The sequence below is a fragment of the Hyla sarda genome, chromosome 5, assembly GCF_029499605.1.
Source record: "Hyla sarda isolate aHylSar1 chromosome 5, aHylSar1.hap1, whole genome shotgun sequence".
In the NCBI taxonomy this organism is placed as follows: Eukaryota; Metazoa; Chordata; class Amphibia; order Anura; family Hylidae; genus Hyla; species Hyla sarda.
In genome coordinates this window covers 313,663,432-313,676,006 of record NC_079193.1, presented here as the reverse complement: position 1 = coordinate 313,676,006, position 12,575 = coordinate 313,663,432, and the positions used below count along the sequence as shown (strand labels likewise).

At 41.0% G+C, this 12,575-nt stretch overlaps 1 protein-coding gene across 7 annotated transcripts in view; it reads right to left on the bottom strand.

Annotated features, from left to right (window-relative positions):
* LOC130274181 (cingulin-like) overlaps window positions 1–12,575 on the bottom strand; it is a 419,288-nt gene that overhangs the window by 3,250 nt on the left and 403,463 nt on the right. For 5 of the 7 annotated variants that reach the window (XM_056522196.1, XM_056522193.1, XM_056522192.1 and 2 more), the window contains one exon: window positions 8,276–8,378. In XM_056522196.1, the coding sequence (XP_056378171.1) occupies window positions 8,276–8,378 (103 nt within the window). Of the gene's footprint in view, window positions 1–4,178; window positions 4,212–5,383; window positions 5,685–8,275; window positions 8,379–12,575 lie in introns of those variants that run through there. The other 2 variants (XM_056522198.1, XM_056522197.1) reach the window with 2 other exon arrangements.

The window sequence follows — 12,575 nt, the reverse complement described above, 5'->3', positions numbered from 1 at the left end:
TGCAAGCAATTGAATCTGAGTCCTGGAATAATGGACAATAATGTGTAGTCCATAAAGCTTTCTAGGTATTTGACATGATTAGTGCGCAGGGTTTTTATACTTTTTCTTTCCCTTTTAGGAAACTTTAAAATCGAAATAATTGGAATCAAGTTTAGTGTCACTTATCCTTATCTGGAATTAATACAAAATCTATTCATCTTAGCAAGACAATTTCCACTTCCATTTATCACTTTCTAACAGCTATTCTGAGTAAGATGAAGCACTAAGTGTAAATTCATAAATTAATCGCTCATACGCTATACAGGAGTCATCGTGAAGCTCGGGGTAATAAACGTAAGTGCGAATTATAGAGGCGCATGGTGATTTTCATATAGGATATCGGTATAAACAGAAAATGCTAAATAAAATAAAAAAATATACCGTATTTTCCAGCATTTTCTGTAATATCATAGTTACAATATGCATTGGCTGGATTAGAAAGACATGGGTGCTTTATTTAAAAACAAAAAACAAAAACAAACAAACAGGGTTCCAAAAGTTGTGTGTGGTACTGCCATACCCACACGTTAATGGAGCAGAATAGATAAATATAGCCGGGTGAATCATATGGTAAACCCGGCTCTGTGCTTAAAGAGGTTGTCCAATGGAATTTTTTATTTTAGTACGGTCCCCAGTCTGACTAATAAAATAAATAAGACTTTAACCTACCTTCCTTCGCTTCCTTTGTAGCCTCCAGGGTCAGGGTGCTCTATCCGCGCCCAGTGATACTGCTTTCCCCTGAGTTACAAAGCATACACTGCTTTGGATGACTAGGTTTTAAGCTGCTTTGCAGCCCCATCACAGGGAAAATGAGGCCGTACACAGTTGAAATCAAAGTCAATGGTCTGTGCATGTAATATCCAGACCTTCCAGGTACCCCAGAGTAAGGCTATGTTCAGAAGGCGGAAAACTTGTGGAATGTCATTACGCAAACTTGCATGTTCTGCCGCTCCTAGGACTGTTCAGAAATGTAGTGTCTCCATAGATGCCAATACATTTACAAGTGGATGCCGCCAACGGAAACATCTGCCGAGGAAATGCAATGGGACTCTGCTGCAACTGAAAACCTTCCGTGTGAACATGGCCACACCTTGTGGTGTGGGGGAGGGGGGACAGGGGACTTTGCCCTACTCAACTGAAATACTCACAGGATGCAGGAATTCTCTAAACCAGAACTCTTTAAAGGGGTACTCCACAGGAAAACAATTTATTTGAAATCAACTGGTGCCAGAATGTTAAACAGATTTGTAAATTATTGCTATTTAAAAATCTTAATTCTTTCAGTACTTATCAGCTGCTGTATACTCCGCATGAAATTCTTTCCAAATTTCCTTTCTGTCTGACCACAGTGCTCTCTGCTGACACTGGTGTCCATTTTAGGAACTGTCCAGAGTAGGAGAAAATCCCCATAGCAAACCTATCCTGCTCTGGACAGTTCCTGACACGGACAGAGGTGTCAGCAGAGAGCACTGTGCTCAGACAGAAAGGAACTTCACAAAGAAAAGAACTTCCTCTGGAGCATACAGCAGCTGGAGGTATTAAGATTTTTAATAAAAGTATTTTACAAACCTGTTTAACTTTCTGGCATCAGTTGATTTAAAAAAAATTTTTTTCCAGCAGAGTACCCCTTTAATATCCTTTTCTTATATGGGGATCAATGTATTTACATATATTCAAGCCTTTATACAGGGGGCCTTCATTATTAAATGTTCTTTTTTTTTCTTTTCCTGTAGCAATTACAAAGCCCAATAACTAGGTAAGAAAACAAGAGACCGTGGTTATAATACTCCACCTATTACACCCTGGACCCACATATCTTGTGGCTATTAGTAATAAAGCTTTATACCGTAAATGTTTAATGTGGCAATTACCACCTCATTAGACCACTGTAAGCAATGCTGTATAGTGAAAATCTCAATTGTATCTATAAGAGAAAGAGAAAAAAAAACATAAAATGAATCCTTGATGCAAAGCGTAAAAAAACACATCTAAGCTCTCTCTCCTGTCTCGACATGGAAGAATGACAGGTGTTTCTTGGAAAAATAAAACAAAGCTTTCTCCCCAGCAGCAGCAGCAGGGCCCTCCTGATGTAAAGAAACAAAGCTCCTTGTTGCTTAAATTAGGTTCATAATGATCACATCAACTGTTTTATGGTTAAAAACAATAATGTTCACTATTAAGTACTGCAAAGCCGATCGGCAAGCAGCTGGGGTAATTATAGCGCACCATCAATGAGACAGTAAACATTAGCGACCTTCCTCCAGCTAGGACTGAACATGCCGATTATGCAGGGACAATTTAGTTTGCAGTGGCATGGCCATTTTCCGACTATTAGCAGGAAATGAAATGAGATATTTCATTATTATTTAGTATGAAAATTCAGTGGAGAAGTTGCTGAAAATTACAGTTGAATTTATACTTGAGTTACTACACTCATTATTTCAAACATCTTGGTCTGAATCAATATCAGTAATGATTCATTCTTTTGATTAAGAAGTGACTCCATCTGTAGATGTCAGATAATTACCAAGATGACCCATAATGAGAACATTTCACAACTCTCTGACTTAACTTTCTTATTCCCTCAACAGCATAATGACTTCCTGAAAGAGCTTTTTATAGTGTGCCTATGCTCCTGGGGTTTCTTTTCATGATCAGCCACTATCAATGTAACTTGCTCATCTTTATTTTCAACTTAGTTAAAAAAAAATATATATATAAATATATAAATATATATATATATATATATATATATATATATATATATATATATGTATATATATATATATATATATATATTTCGCAAGAACACATAAACAGTACATTGCGATGAACATCGGAAGGTTCCATAACGTGGACAAACGTTGATATGTACTGGTTCTGGGTAGAAACAATGTGAAAAATGTACATAAAAAAAAGACGCAGCTTTAAATTATGACACAGAATGTGCTTTGTTATTCAGGTAAGGACTCAAAGGGGAATTCATCTCAGTTTTATTACCGTATTTTTCGTCATATAAGACGCTCCGGCATATAAGATGCACCTAATTTTATAGGATAAAAATCTAAAAAATAAAGATTCTGAACCAAATACAATGTAAAGTATAGGACAGTGATCTTCAACCTGCGGACCTTCAGATGTTGCAAAGCTACAACTCCCAGCATGCCCGGACAGCCAACGGAGTTGTAGTTTTGCAACATCTGGAGGTACGCAGGTTGAAGACCACTGGTATAGGAGGTAGTACTCACGTGTCCCCGCCGCTTCGGACCCATCACCGCTCGCCACCGCTGCCCTGGATGTCGCCCTCCATCGCTGTCACCGTGTCCCGGTTGCTCCGGAACGTCTCTGCTGCCCAGTATCCTCACTCTTCATCGCCGCCATCACATCGCTATGCACGCCGCTACGCACGCCGCTACGCACACCGCTCCTATTGGATGACGGGACAGCATGCGCAAAGACGTGATGACGACAAAGGAGAGCGCCGGCCGTGCAGGGGATCCCGGCACGGAGCAGACACCGAGGAGGCAGGTAAGGCCCCTCCCAGTGTCCTGTAAGCTGTTCGGGACGCCTGGATTTCAACTGAACAGCCGGGTTAGTGTTATTTTCGCTTCAGACGTGGCGGTCAGCTTTAAAGGGTTAATACAGGGCATCACCGTGATCGGTGATGTCCTGTATTAGCCGCGGGTTCCGGCCATTGATGGCCGCAGGGACCGCCGCGATAGGACAGGTATTTGCCGTATAAGACGCACAAACTTTTCCCCCCAGTTTTGGGGAAGAAAAAGTGCGTCTTATACGGCGAAAAATACGGTATATCAAATACTGAAATAAGAAATGTAGGATATTCTTTTGATCTATACACCAGAGGATATGGAATTAAAAAAATTAGCAAAGAGAAACCTAAACTTTCAGCGACAGGTTAGCATAAACCATGAAATATATTGAGGGTGCAGTATACAGACGACGCTTTGTAGCGGTCACGTGCGTCTCCTGATATTTGTGCACTATTTGAGATGAGTAATGACAGTGTACACTACTGTATGTTTCTACGCTATATTTTAGATTAGAAGATCTAAGTAAGCTGGAATCCTGATCATTTAACATGGCCATAGACAACTTACTGTTTTCTAGCTCTTTGGAACTTTCTTGTTTTCTTGTCACTGGAGATTCCCTGACTAATATATAATAAATGATAACAGCGATAAAAAACATGACTGACACTGATAGTGAGGCTTTAGGACGTATAAAGGGCAAAAAACGAATAAACTATGACTAAACTAGAAATACATTTATATACTGTAAACGCTATACTATAAGAAAGATTATTACAGTCTCAAAAGTATTCAAATTCAATTCACTCTTTTCCAAATGGAAAGTTACCCATGTATACTAGCTGAGTACCCGGCGTTGCCCGGTTTTTCCTTCCTAATCCTTGTTGGGGAGGAAAATAAACAAAGGAGGAGGCTTTTGACTTCATATTCCATCCTCATATATTGTTGTCATATCCCAACCCCATATCCTGTCTTCATATCCATACCTCCTATCCCGTCATCATATCCCAACCTCATATCCCATCCTCACATCTCGTCCTCCTATCCCGTCCTCCTATCCCGACCTCCTATCCCGACCTCCTAATTCGACCTCCTATCCCGACCTCCAATCCGTGTCCTCCTATCTCAACCCCCTATCCCGTCCTCCTATCTCCACCTCTTATCCCGACCTCCTATCCCGACCTCCTATCTCGACCTCCTATCCCAAACTCCTATCCCGACCTCTTATCCCGTCCTTCTATCCCGTCCTCCTATCTCCACCTCATATCCCGTCCTCATATCCCGACCTCCTAACTCGACCTCCTATCCTGACCATCCCATCCTCCTATCTTGATCTCCCATTCGGTCCTCATATCCCGACCTGTAATATGTGTATTGAAAGGTATTGAAATATCTCCAGCCGTATGGAAGTTATGTGAGAACATAAGTGATGCAGTAACATATATTTCCCATTGACTTGTATGGGACTTTAAACATAAACCCCGCCTCTGGCAAATGGGGGTGAGTAAGGGTTAAATCACCTAGCCTATGTTTGTTGGTGACCTAAAAGTAACATTTGTGCCTAGTTTCATGTTAATATCTTTAGCTGTTTGGAAGTTATTGTGGAACATACACACACACACACGTTGAGTTTTAAATATATAGATAAACTTATTAGCAATCACTTGTCACAAACAAATATATAATGTGCTGCAACAGTTCAGGTGAGGAAGCAGCACACAGTAAATGAATACACTAGCATACATAGCTACATACCACATGCTACATTAACATTCCTGCTCACATTATAAAACAAATTCAAAACAATAAAGAAGGGGGTAGGGAAGGAGATCACAGGCCCCAAGCTTTATTGAGAGACACAACACAAAAGGGGAGAGGGGGAAGGAGAGGGGTGAAAATCCTCTTATTCCTTGATATCCGGACCTCTTATTCCTTGATATGCCTGCCTATCATCAGTACAGGTTGGCTAGAGGGATGTGTTGAACACAGGCTGATGTTGGGGTGAAGGGAGAATGACGAGATCGGTTAAAATGTATGGAGACTCGTTTTTCAGGCAATGCTCTCTATTGGAGAAAAAACATGCAAATCCTCTCTCATCTAAAAGGAAGGATTTTTTTATTATCATTATTGTTTGTTTAATTTTTATAGTGGGGGAGAGTGGGAGAAGGGTTAATAGGGAAAATAAAAGATATGGCAAATAGAACGTTACTTAAAATTCTAAAAATGGTTACAAGGCAAGAGAGCAGGATAGGCTTTGCTGAATTGAATTGAGATGTAAGTGTTTGGTATTGTTGTTTTCTGTTTTGCTTGACAATGCCTTGTTGGACTGTAATGGTGTGTGCAAATATAAATAAGGAATTAAAGAAAAAAAAAAAAGGAAGGATTCCATACTAGAGTCTCCATAAAAAGAAAGAAACGTACCTTTCATTAGTACAGGACCATATACGAGCTGGCCGAATAATGCTGATCTCTTCACTTCAATCAATACACTTCACATCTCTGCTCATTCTATGCTTAGGAATCCAGTGACTGGTCCTAATCATTGACATCTAATGATCTACAGGGTGGGCCATTTATATGGATACACCTTAATAAAATGGGGACGGTTGGTGATATTAACTTCCTGTTTGTGGCACATTAGTATATGTGAGGGGGGAAACTTTTCAAGATGGGTGGTGACCATGGCAGACATTTTGAAGTCGGACATTTTGAATCCAACTTTTGTTTTTTCAAGAGAAAGAGGGTCATGTGACACATCAAACGTATTGGGAATTTCACAAGAAAAAACATTATGTGCTTGGTTTTAATGTAACTTTATTCTTTCATGAGTTATTTACAAGTTTCTGACCACTTATAAAATGTTCTCAATGTGCTGCCCATTGTGTTGGATTGTCAATGCAACCCTCTTCTCCCACTCTTCACACACTGATAGCAACACCGCAGGAGAAATGCTAGCACAGGCTTCCAGTATCCGTATACACTGCTATATACTACTATATACACCGCAGGAGAAATGCTAGCACAGGCCTCCAGTATCCGTAGTTTCAGGTGCTGCACATCTCGTATCTTCACAGCATAGACAATTGCCTACAGATTACCTCAAATATAAAAGTCTAAGGGGGTCAGATAGGGAGACCTTGGGGGCCATTCAACTGGCCCACGACGACCAAACCCCTTTCCAGGAAACTGCTCATCTAGGAATGCTCGGACCTGACACCCATAATGTGGTGGTGCACCATCTTGCTGGAAAACTCAGGGAACGTGCCAGCTTCAGTGCAAAAACAGGGAAACACATCATCATGTAGCAATTTCGCATATCCAGTGGCCTTGAGGTTTCCATTGATGAAGAATGGCCCCACTATCTTTGTACCCCATATACCACACCATACCATCAATTTTTGCGTTCCAACAGTCTTGGAGGGATCTATCCAATGTGGGTTAGTGTCAGACCAATAGCGGGGGTTTTGTTTGTTAACTTCACCATTCACATAAAAGTTTGCCTCATCACTGAACAAAATCTTCTGCGTAAACTGAGGGTCCTGTTCCAATTTTTGTTTTGCCCATTCTGTAGCACCTGAAACTATGGATACTGGAAGCCTGTGCTAGCATTTCTCCTGCAGTGTTGATCTCAGTGTGTGAAGAGTGGGAGAAGAGGGTTGCATTGACAATCCAACACAATGGGCAGCACATTGAACAAATTTTATAAGTGAAACTTGTAAATAACTCATGAAAGAATAAAGTTACATTAAAACCAAGCACATCATGGTTTTTCTTGTGAAATTCCCAATAAGTTTGATGTGTCACATGACCCTCTTCCTATTGAAAAAACAAAAGTTGGATTCAAAATGGCCGACTTCAAAATGGCCACCATGGTCACCACCCATCTTGAAAAGTTTCCCCCCTCACATACACTAATGTGCCACAAACAGGAAGTTAATATCACCAACCGTCCCCATTTTATTAAGGTGTATCCATATAAATGGCCCACCCTGTAGATCGATAGATGTCAATAATTAGGACCAGTCACTGGATTCCTAAGCATAGAATGAGCAGAGATGTGAAGTGTATTGATTGAAGTGAAGAGATCAGCATTATCCGGCCAGCTCGTATATATGGTCCTGTACTAATGAAAGGTAAGTTAATATCACCAACCATTGCCATTTTATTAAGGTGTATCCATATAAATGGCCCACCCTGTATATTTCAAATCATGCACTATGTTGAGCATGACTTGTAATCTCTAAGAATTCTTTCCTCTTCTTCAGACTTTTTCACTCTTGCTGATATAACACATTTAGTATCATATCAAGAAGTAAGTAGCACTCCCAAAACAAAGGCAAACCTTACTGTGTCTTTATTACTCCAATTTGTAAAGACCGCGACATTTCAACCCTTCTATAAAAACCTCATCAAACTTGATAAAGACCCTGACCCTATAGAAGGGTTCGAAACGTTGCTGCCTGTACAGATTGAAGTAATAAAGACACAGTTAGGTTTGCTTTTCTTTCTGTTGTGCTGCTTACTTCTTTTTATTGATCACTCATAGCGGGCCTGGAGCTACCCTTGGAGCACCCACCTGGTAAATGCTTTAATAACAGTGCTGCTTTACCCTTGTGATTCAGATATTTAACACATGATTTGCTTTTTTTTTTTTTTTTTTTTTTTTACAGGAAGATTATGCAACTTACCTTCTGGTTTAAAAAATGAATTGATGTTATATTATTTTTTAATCGACCTTGCATGTCTTCAGTGGCTGCTAGATTCTTCTCCAAAATGGCTGCATGCTCCAACCTAGTATAAATTGGGAGACAAAGTATATTGGAATAAGTTCTTTTTATTCTCCATTTTTTTCCTATATCCATCAGTATACACTATTACCTGACATCTTCTTCACGGACATTGTACTCTAAAGTGAAATATCAAAAGATGATCAATATCAACCGGTTGAAGTCTCTGGTGCTGACACCCTCACCAATCAGAATGAGTGGAGAAATACATGTGGTAACACACTTCACGGCTCTCAGTGATCTACATGCTTTGACTTCATTATATGTCTATGGGGCCACGTGAAAGAGATCGTGGCAAGCCAAGAAATGATGCGTGTGCATCTCCCGGCTTTCTCCTTATTGGTGGGGGTCTCAGCAATGAGACCCAAACCGATCAAAACTTTTGACATGTGGAAAGTTTTTTTTTTAAATGACAAGGACACTTTAATGCAGTCTCATTTGCAGCCGAGCAGCCTACATTTCCTACTGGTCCAGTGCAGTAGGTGTTTCATAGATCATTTACATAGAATTGCTGTCATTTTAATGATAAAACTCTCCAAAACACACTGCAGAATCTGCAGTGTATTCATGCATGTTGCTGTTAGACACTTCTCTCGCCGGCCTCCTGCTTGTAATTGGTAGGTTTATCCCAGTTATCACTTACAAGCAGAAAGCAGAGAAGAACAGTGTAAAGTAGCTTCTCTACAACAAAATGGAGAATCTGCCCAAAGCACATAGCAGAGACAGACAGTGGAGTTAGGGGAGTTTTAGAACTCTGACCAATGTGTAGATTAACCTACTATATCCCTGCTCTCCTGGTCTTTGATCTCTTTAGCAGCAATCTAAATACTTAGGCAATACAGAGAAATAAGGATGGTGATCAATGGGGGGAAGAAGGTGTGTGACAACTGCCAGGAGGGATGCTGACGTAATCTTGTGGACCCCCTGTGATCTCCAGAGCGCACTTTGGAAGCTTCTAAAGGTAGCAGAGCATTGTACTTTATAGAAAATAGAGAGACCCGGGGCCCTGTTCTGAAGATCATGGGACACTTATCCCATTTAAGGGAGTTGTCCACAATTATAACAGTGTTCCATGTTTTCCATTAACAACACCATTCTTGTCCATGGTCTATGTCTACTAATACAGTTCAGCCTTATTCAAGCCTTCATAGGAGTTTCTGCCACTCATGATAGCAAGAAAGGTATCATGGCTTCTGTTATGAGTTGAAGACCCAAGACTTGTGCAAACAGAGCTTAAAAGACATCCACAGGATAGTGGATTAGTATTTGATCACGGGGGGTCTGACAGCTGGGACCCCCTGCGATCTCCCAAATGGACCCCGGCATTGCCGTTCCATGAGAGCTAATGCTAATGCACATAGTGAGGTCGACGGTACGCCCCCTCCACATACAGCTCTATGGAAGAAGCAGGGAGGCACGAAAGCTGCATCCCCATCTCTCCCATAGAACTACATGGAGGAGGCGTGTTGGCCGCAGCAGAGCTGTGGCCTCGTGCAGGAGATCACGAGGGTCCCAGCGTTCGGACCCCCCACCCCCATCAAACTCTTATCCCCATTTCCTTTAACTAAATGTGTCTCTGCTTTTACGTGTTACACTTTCAACAAAAGTGCCATCTTTGTAGTTTTGCCTTACTTTTTTTGTATATCAATAAAAAATATTGTCTTTCTCATATTGGGCTAGCTTAACAAACACATAAACAGACTTTATAGGAAAAGTTGAGTTTTCCAGAAAACTAGTAACTAGGATCTGCATCATCAAATAAAATATTATGTTTATCATTCACAAATAGGTTCATCTACAATCATTACATGGTATCAAAGAGCAGTCAGAAAGGCAGATGACATACAGTCATGCAGATCTGACAGCCTGTCCTTGTGATAGAGACACTGCTTCAAAGTTCCTTGTAACTTGCCTGTGGAGTCTGTCAAGAGAGACGCCGTAGCAGCATAACTATACGAAAGATTCAAGGGTAACGCTAATGGCAGGATGTGTAGTACTTAACACATCCTTGTTTGTAATAGTATGAACAAGGGGAAACATATTTTTGACTAAGGGTACGTTCACATGTAGGCAGATTTGATGTGCAGGATTTGATGCACAGGATTTTCTGCTGCAGATTTTAATGTAAACGAAATGAAGCACAGCTTCTAATCGGCAGTAACAAATCCTGCGCATCAAATCTGCACAGGATCCTGTATATGTGAACGTACCCTAAATATGCATTAGGTTTGAAGGGCTGTGATGGATGCTGCAGACTTCTCCATATGAGCCTTTTTAACGTACTATCAATGCATCCCATTATGATCTCTTCTACTTGTACTGAAAATTAACGACTTCCATGGAATTAACTAAAGGCTTGAGATGCTAAAAAGTGGATAATCTTTGGGTCTGGAATTCCAGGGACTTTGCTCAGTACTGAAGAGGTTATTCAGTTCCTGTAAACATCATTCATTGCCCTGCGAATGCCTACGTTGTCTGCCAGCTTGGAAAGTCATGGGGGAGATTTATCAAAACCTGTCCAGAGTAAAAGTTGCTGAGTTGCCCATAGTCTATCTTAGCCACTCAAGCACAGTCGGCACCTCAGGATGCAGCTAACTTATCTGTTTGTGGACCTGATGAAGGCGCATGTGAGTGCTGAAACGCGTTGTCTGAAAATATTTCAATAAATTGTCCTGTGCAATCGCGGTGTCTTGAGTCCGTCCTTTGACAGCAGGAGCGCTCTACAAATTCCCCACTTTTATCTACCTATTCTTCCTCCATTATTCCGTACCCTAAGGGACACGGATAGGGGAGATAGGGCTGCACACTGCATCCACTGATCTCCACCCACACCTGCCAACAGTGTTGGGCTTGCACTGTTGCATGCCCTCAGCAGGTTGGTACAGCACATTAGGTGAGGTGGCAGGTCCCCCGTTTTCCATTCTGACGACAACATAAGAGAGAGCGCCCCATTTCTTTGTCCTTTTTCTGTTTTCACACTGTACAGTTTACAGTAAAAATGATGTGTGTTCTTTATTCTATGGGTCAATACGATTAAAATGATACCCATGGCTAGATACTTTTATATTTTTGTATCGCTTAAAAAAAATCAAAAACTTTTTTTTCAAAATCAGTATTCTAAAATCGCCCTATTTTGACCACCTATGACTTTTTCATTTTTACGCATATAGGGCTGTATGAGGGCTCATGTTTTGTGCGGTCATCTGTACTTTTTATCGATACCACATTTTCATACATACAACTTTTATATAATTTTTTATTTAAAAAATTGGGGAATAAAATGGGACACAAAAGCTGCATTTTTGGATTTTTCTTTTATTTTTTACGTTTACGCCGTTCACCGTACGGGATCATTAACATAAAATTTTGATAGTTCGGACATTTACGCACGCAGCTATACCAAATATGTTTATTAAAAAAAATACGCTTTTTGGAGGTAAAATGGGAAAAACTGACAATTTTCATTTTTATTGGGGGAGGGGATTTTTCCCTTTTTTTTTTTTTCAAATTTTTTTTTTACACTTTTTATGTCCCCGTAGGGGACTATCTATAGCAATCATTTGATTGCTAATACTGCTCAGTGCTATGTATAGGACATAGCACTGATCAGTATTATCCGCTATCTCCTGCTCTGGTTTGCTCGATCTCAGACCAGAGCAGGAGACGGCGGGAGACGGACGGAGGCAGGTGAGGGGACCTCCGTCCGCCATTACAGATGATTGGATCACAGAGGCAGCGCTGCGGAAGATCCGATCATCTATTTTATCATGCGCATTGCCGCAGATGCTGTGATCTGTACTGATCACGGCATCTGAGGGGTTAATGGCGGACATCCGCGCGATCGCGGATGTCGGCCATTACCGGCGGTCGGATAGCAGCCGGAACCTGCCGTGTATTACGGAAGCACTGCTCCGATGCTCGCGGTCATACACAGGACGTAAATGTACGTTCTGGTGCACGAAGTACCGCCAAACCCGGACGTACATTTACGTCTGTGGTCGTTAAGGGGTTAAACAAAGACACAAATACTGGCGGATAAAGAGAAGTTCTTTACGTTCTCTTTACAAAGTAATGGTGCAGTAAAATGGTCAATGCACACAGTGGGTACAAACCTTGATGGTTACACACACTTGGCGAAACTATAACTTGGACGTGGTGAAACTTTCTAGAACAAAAACTAAGTGGCGACAGCTGGCACCAA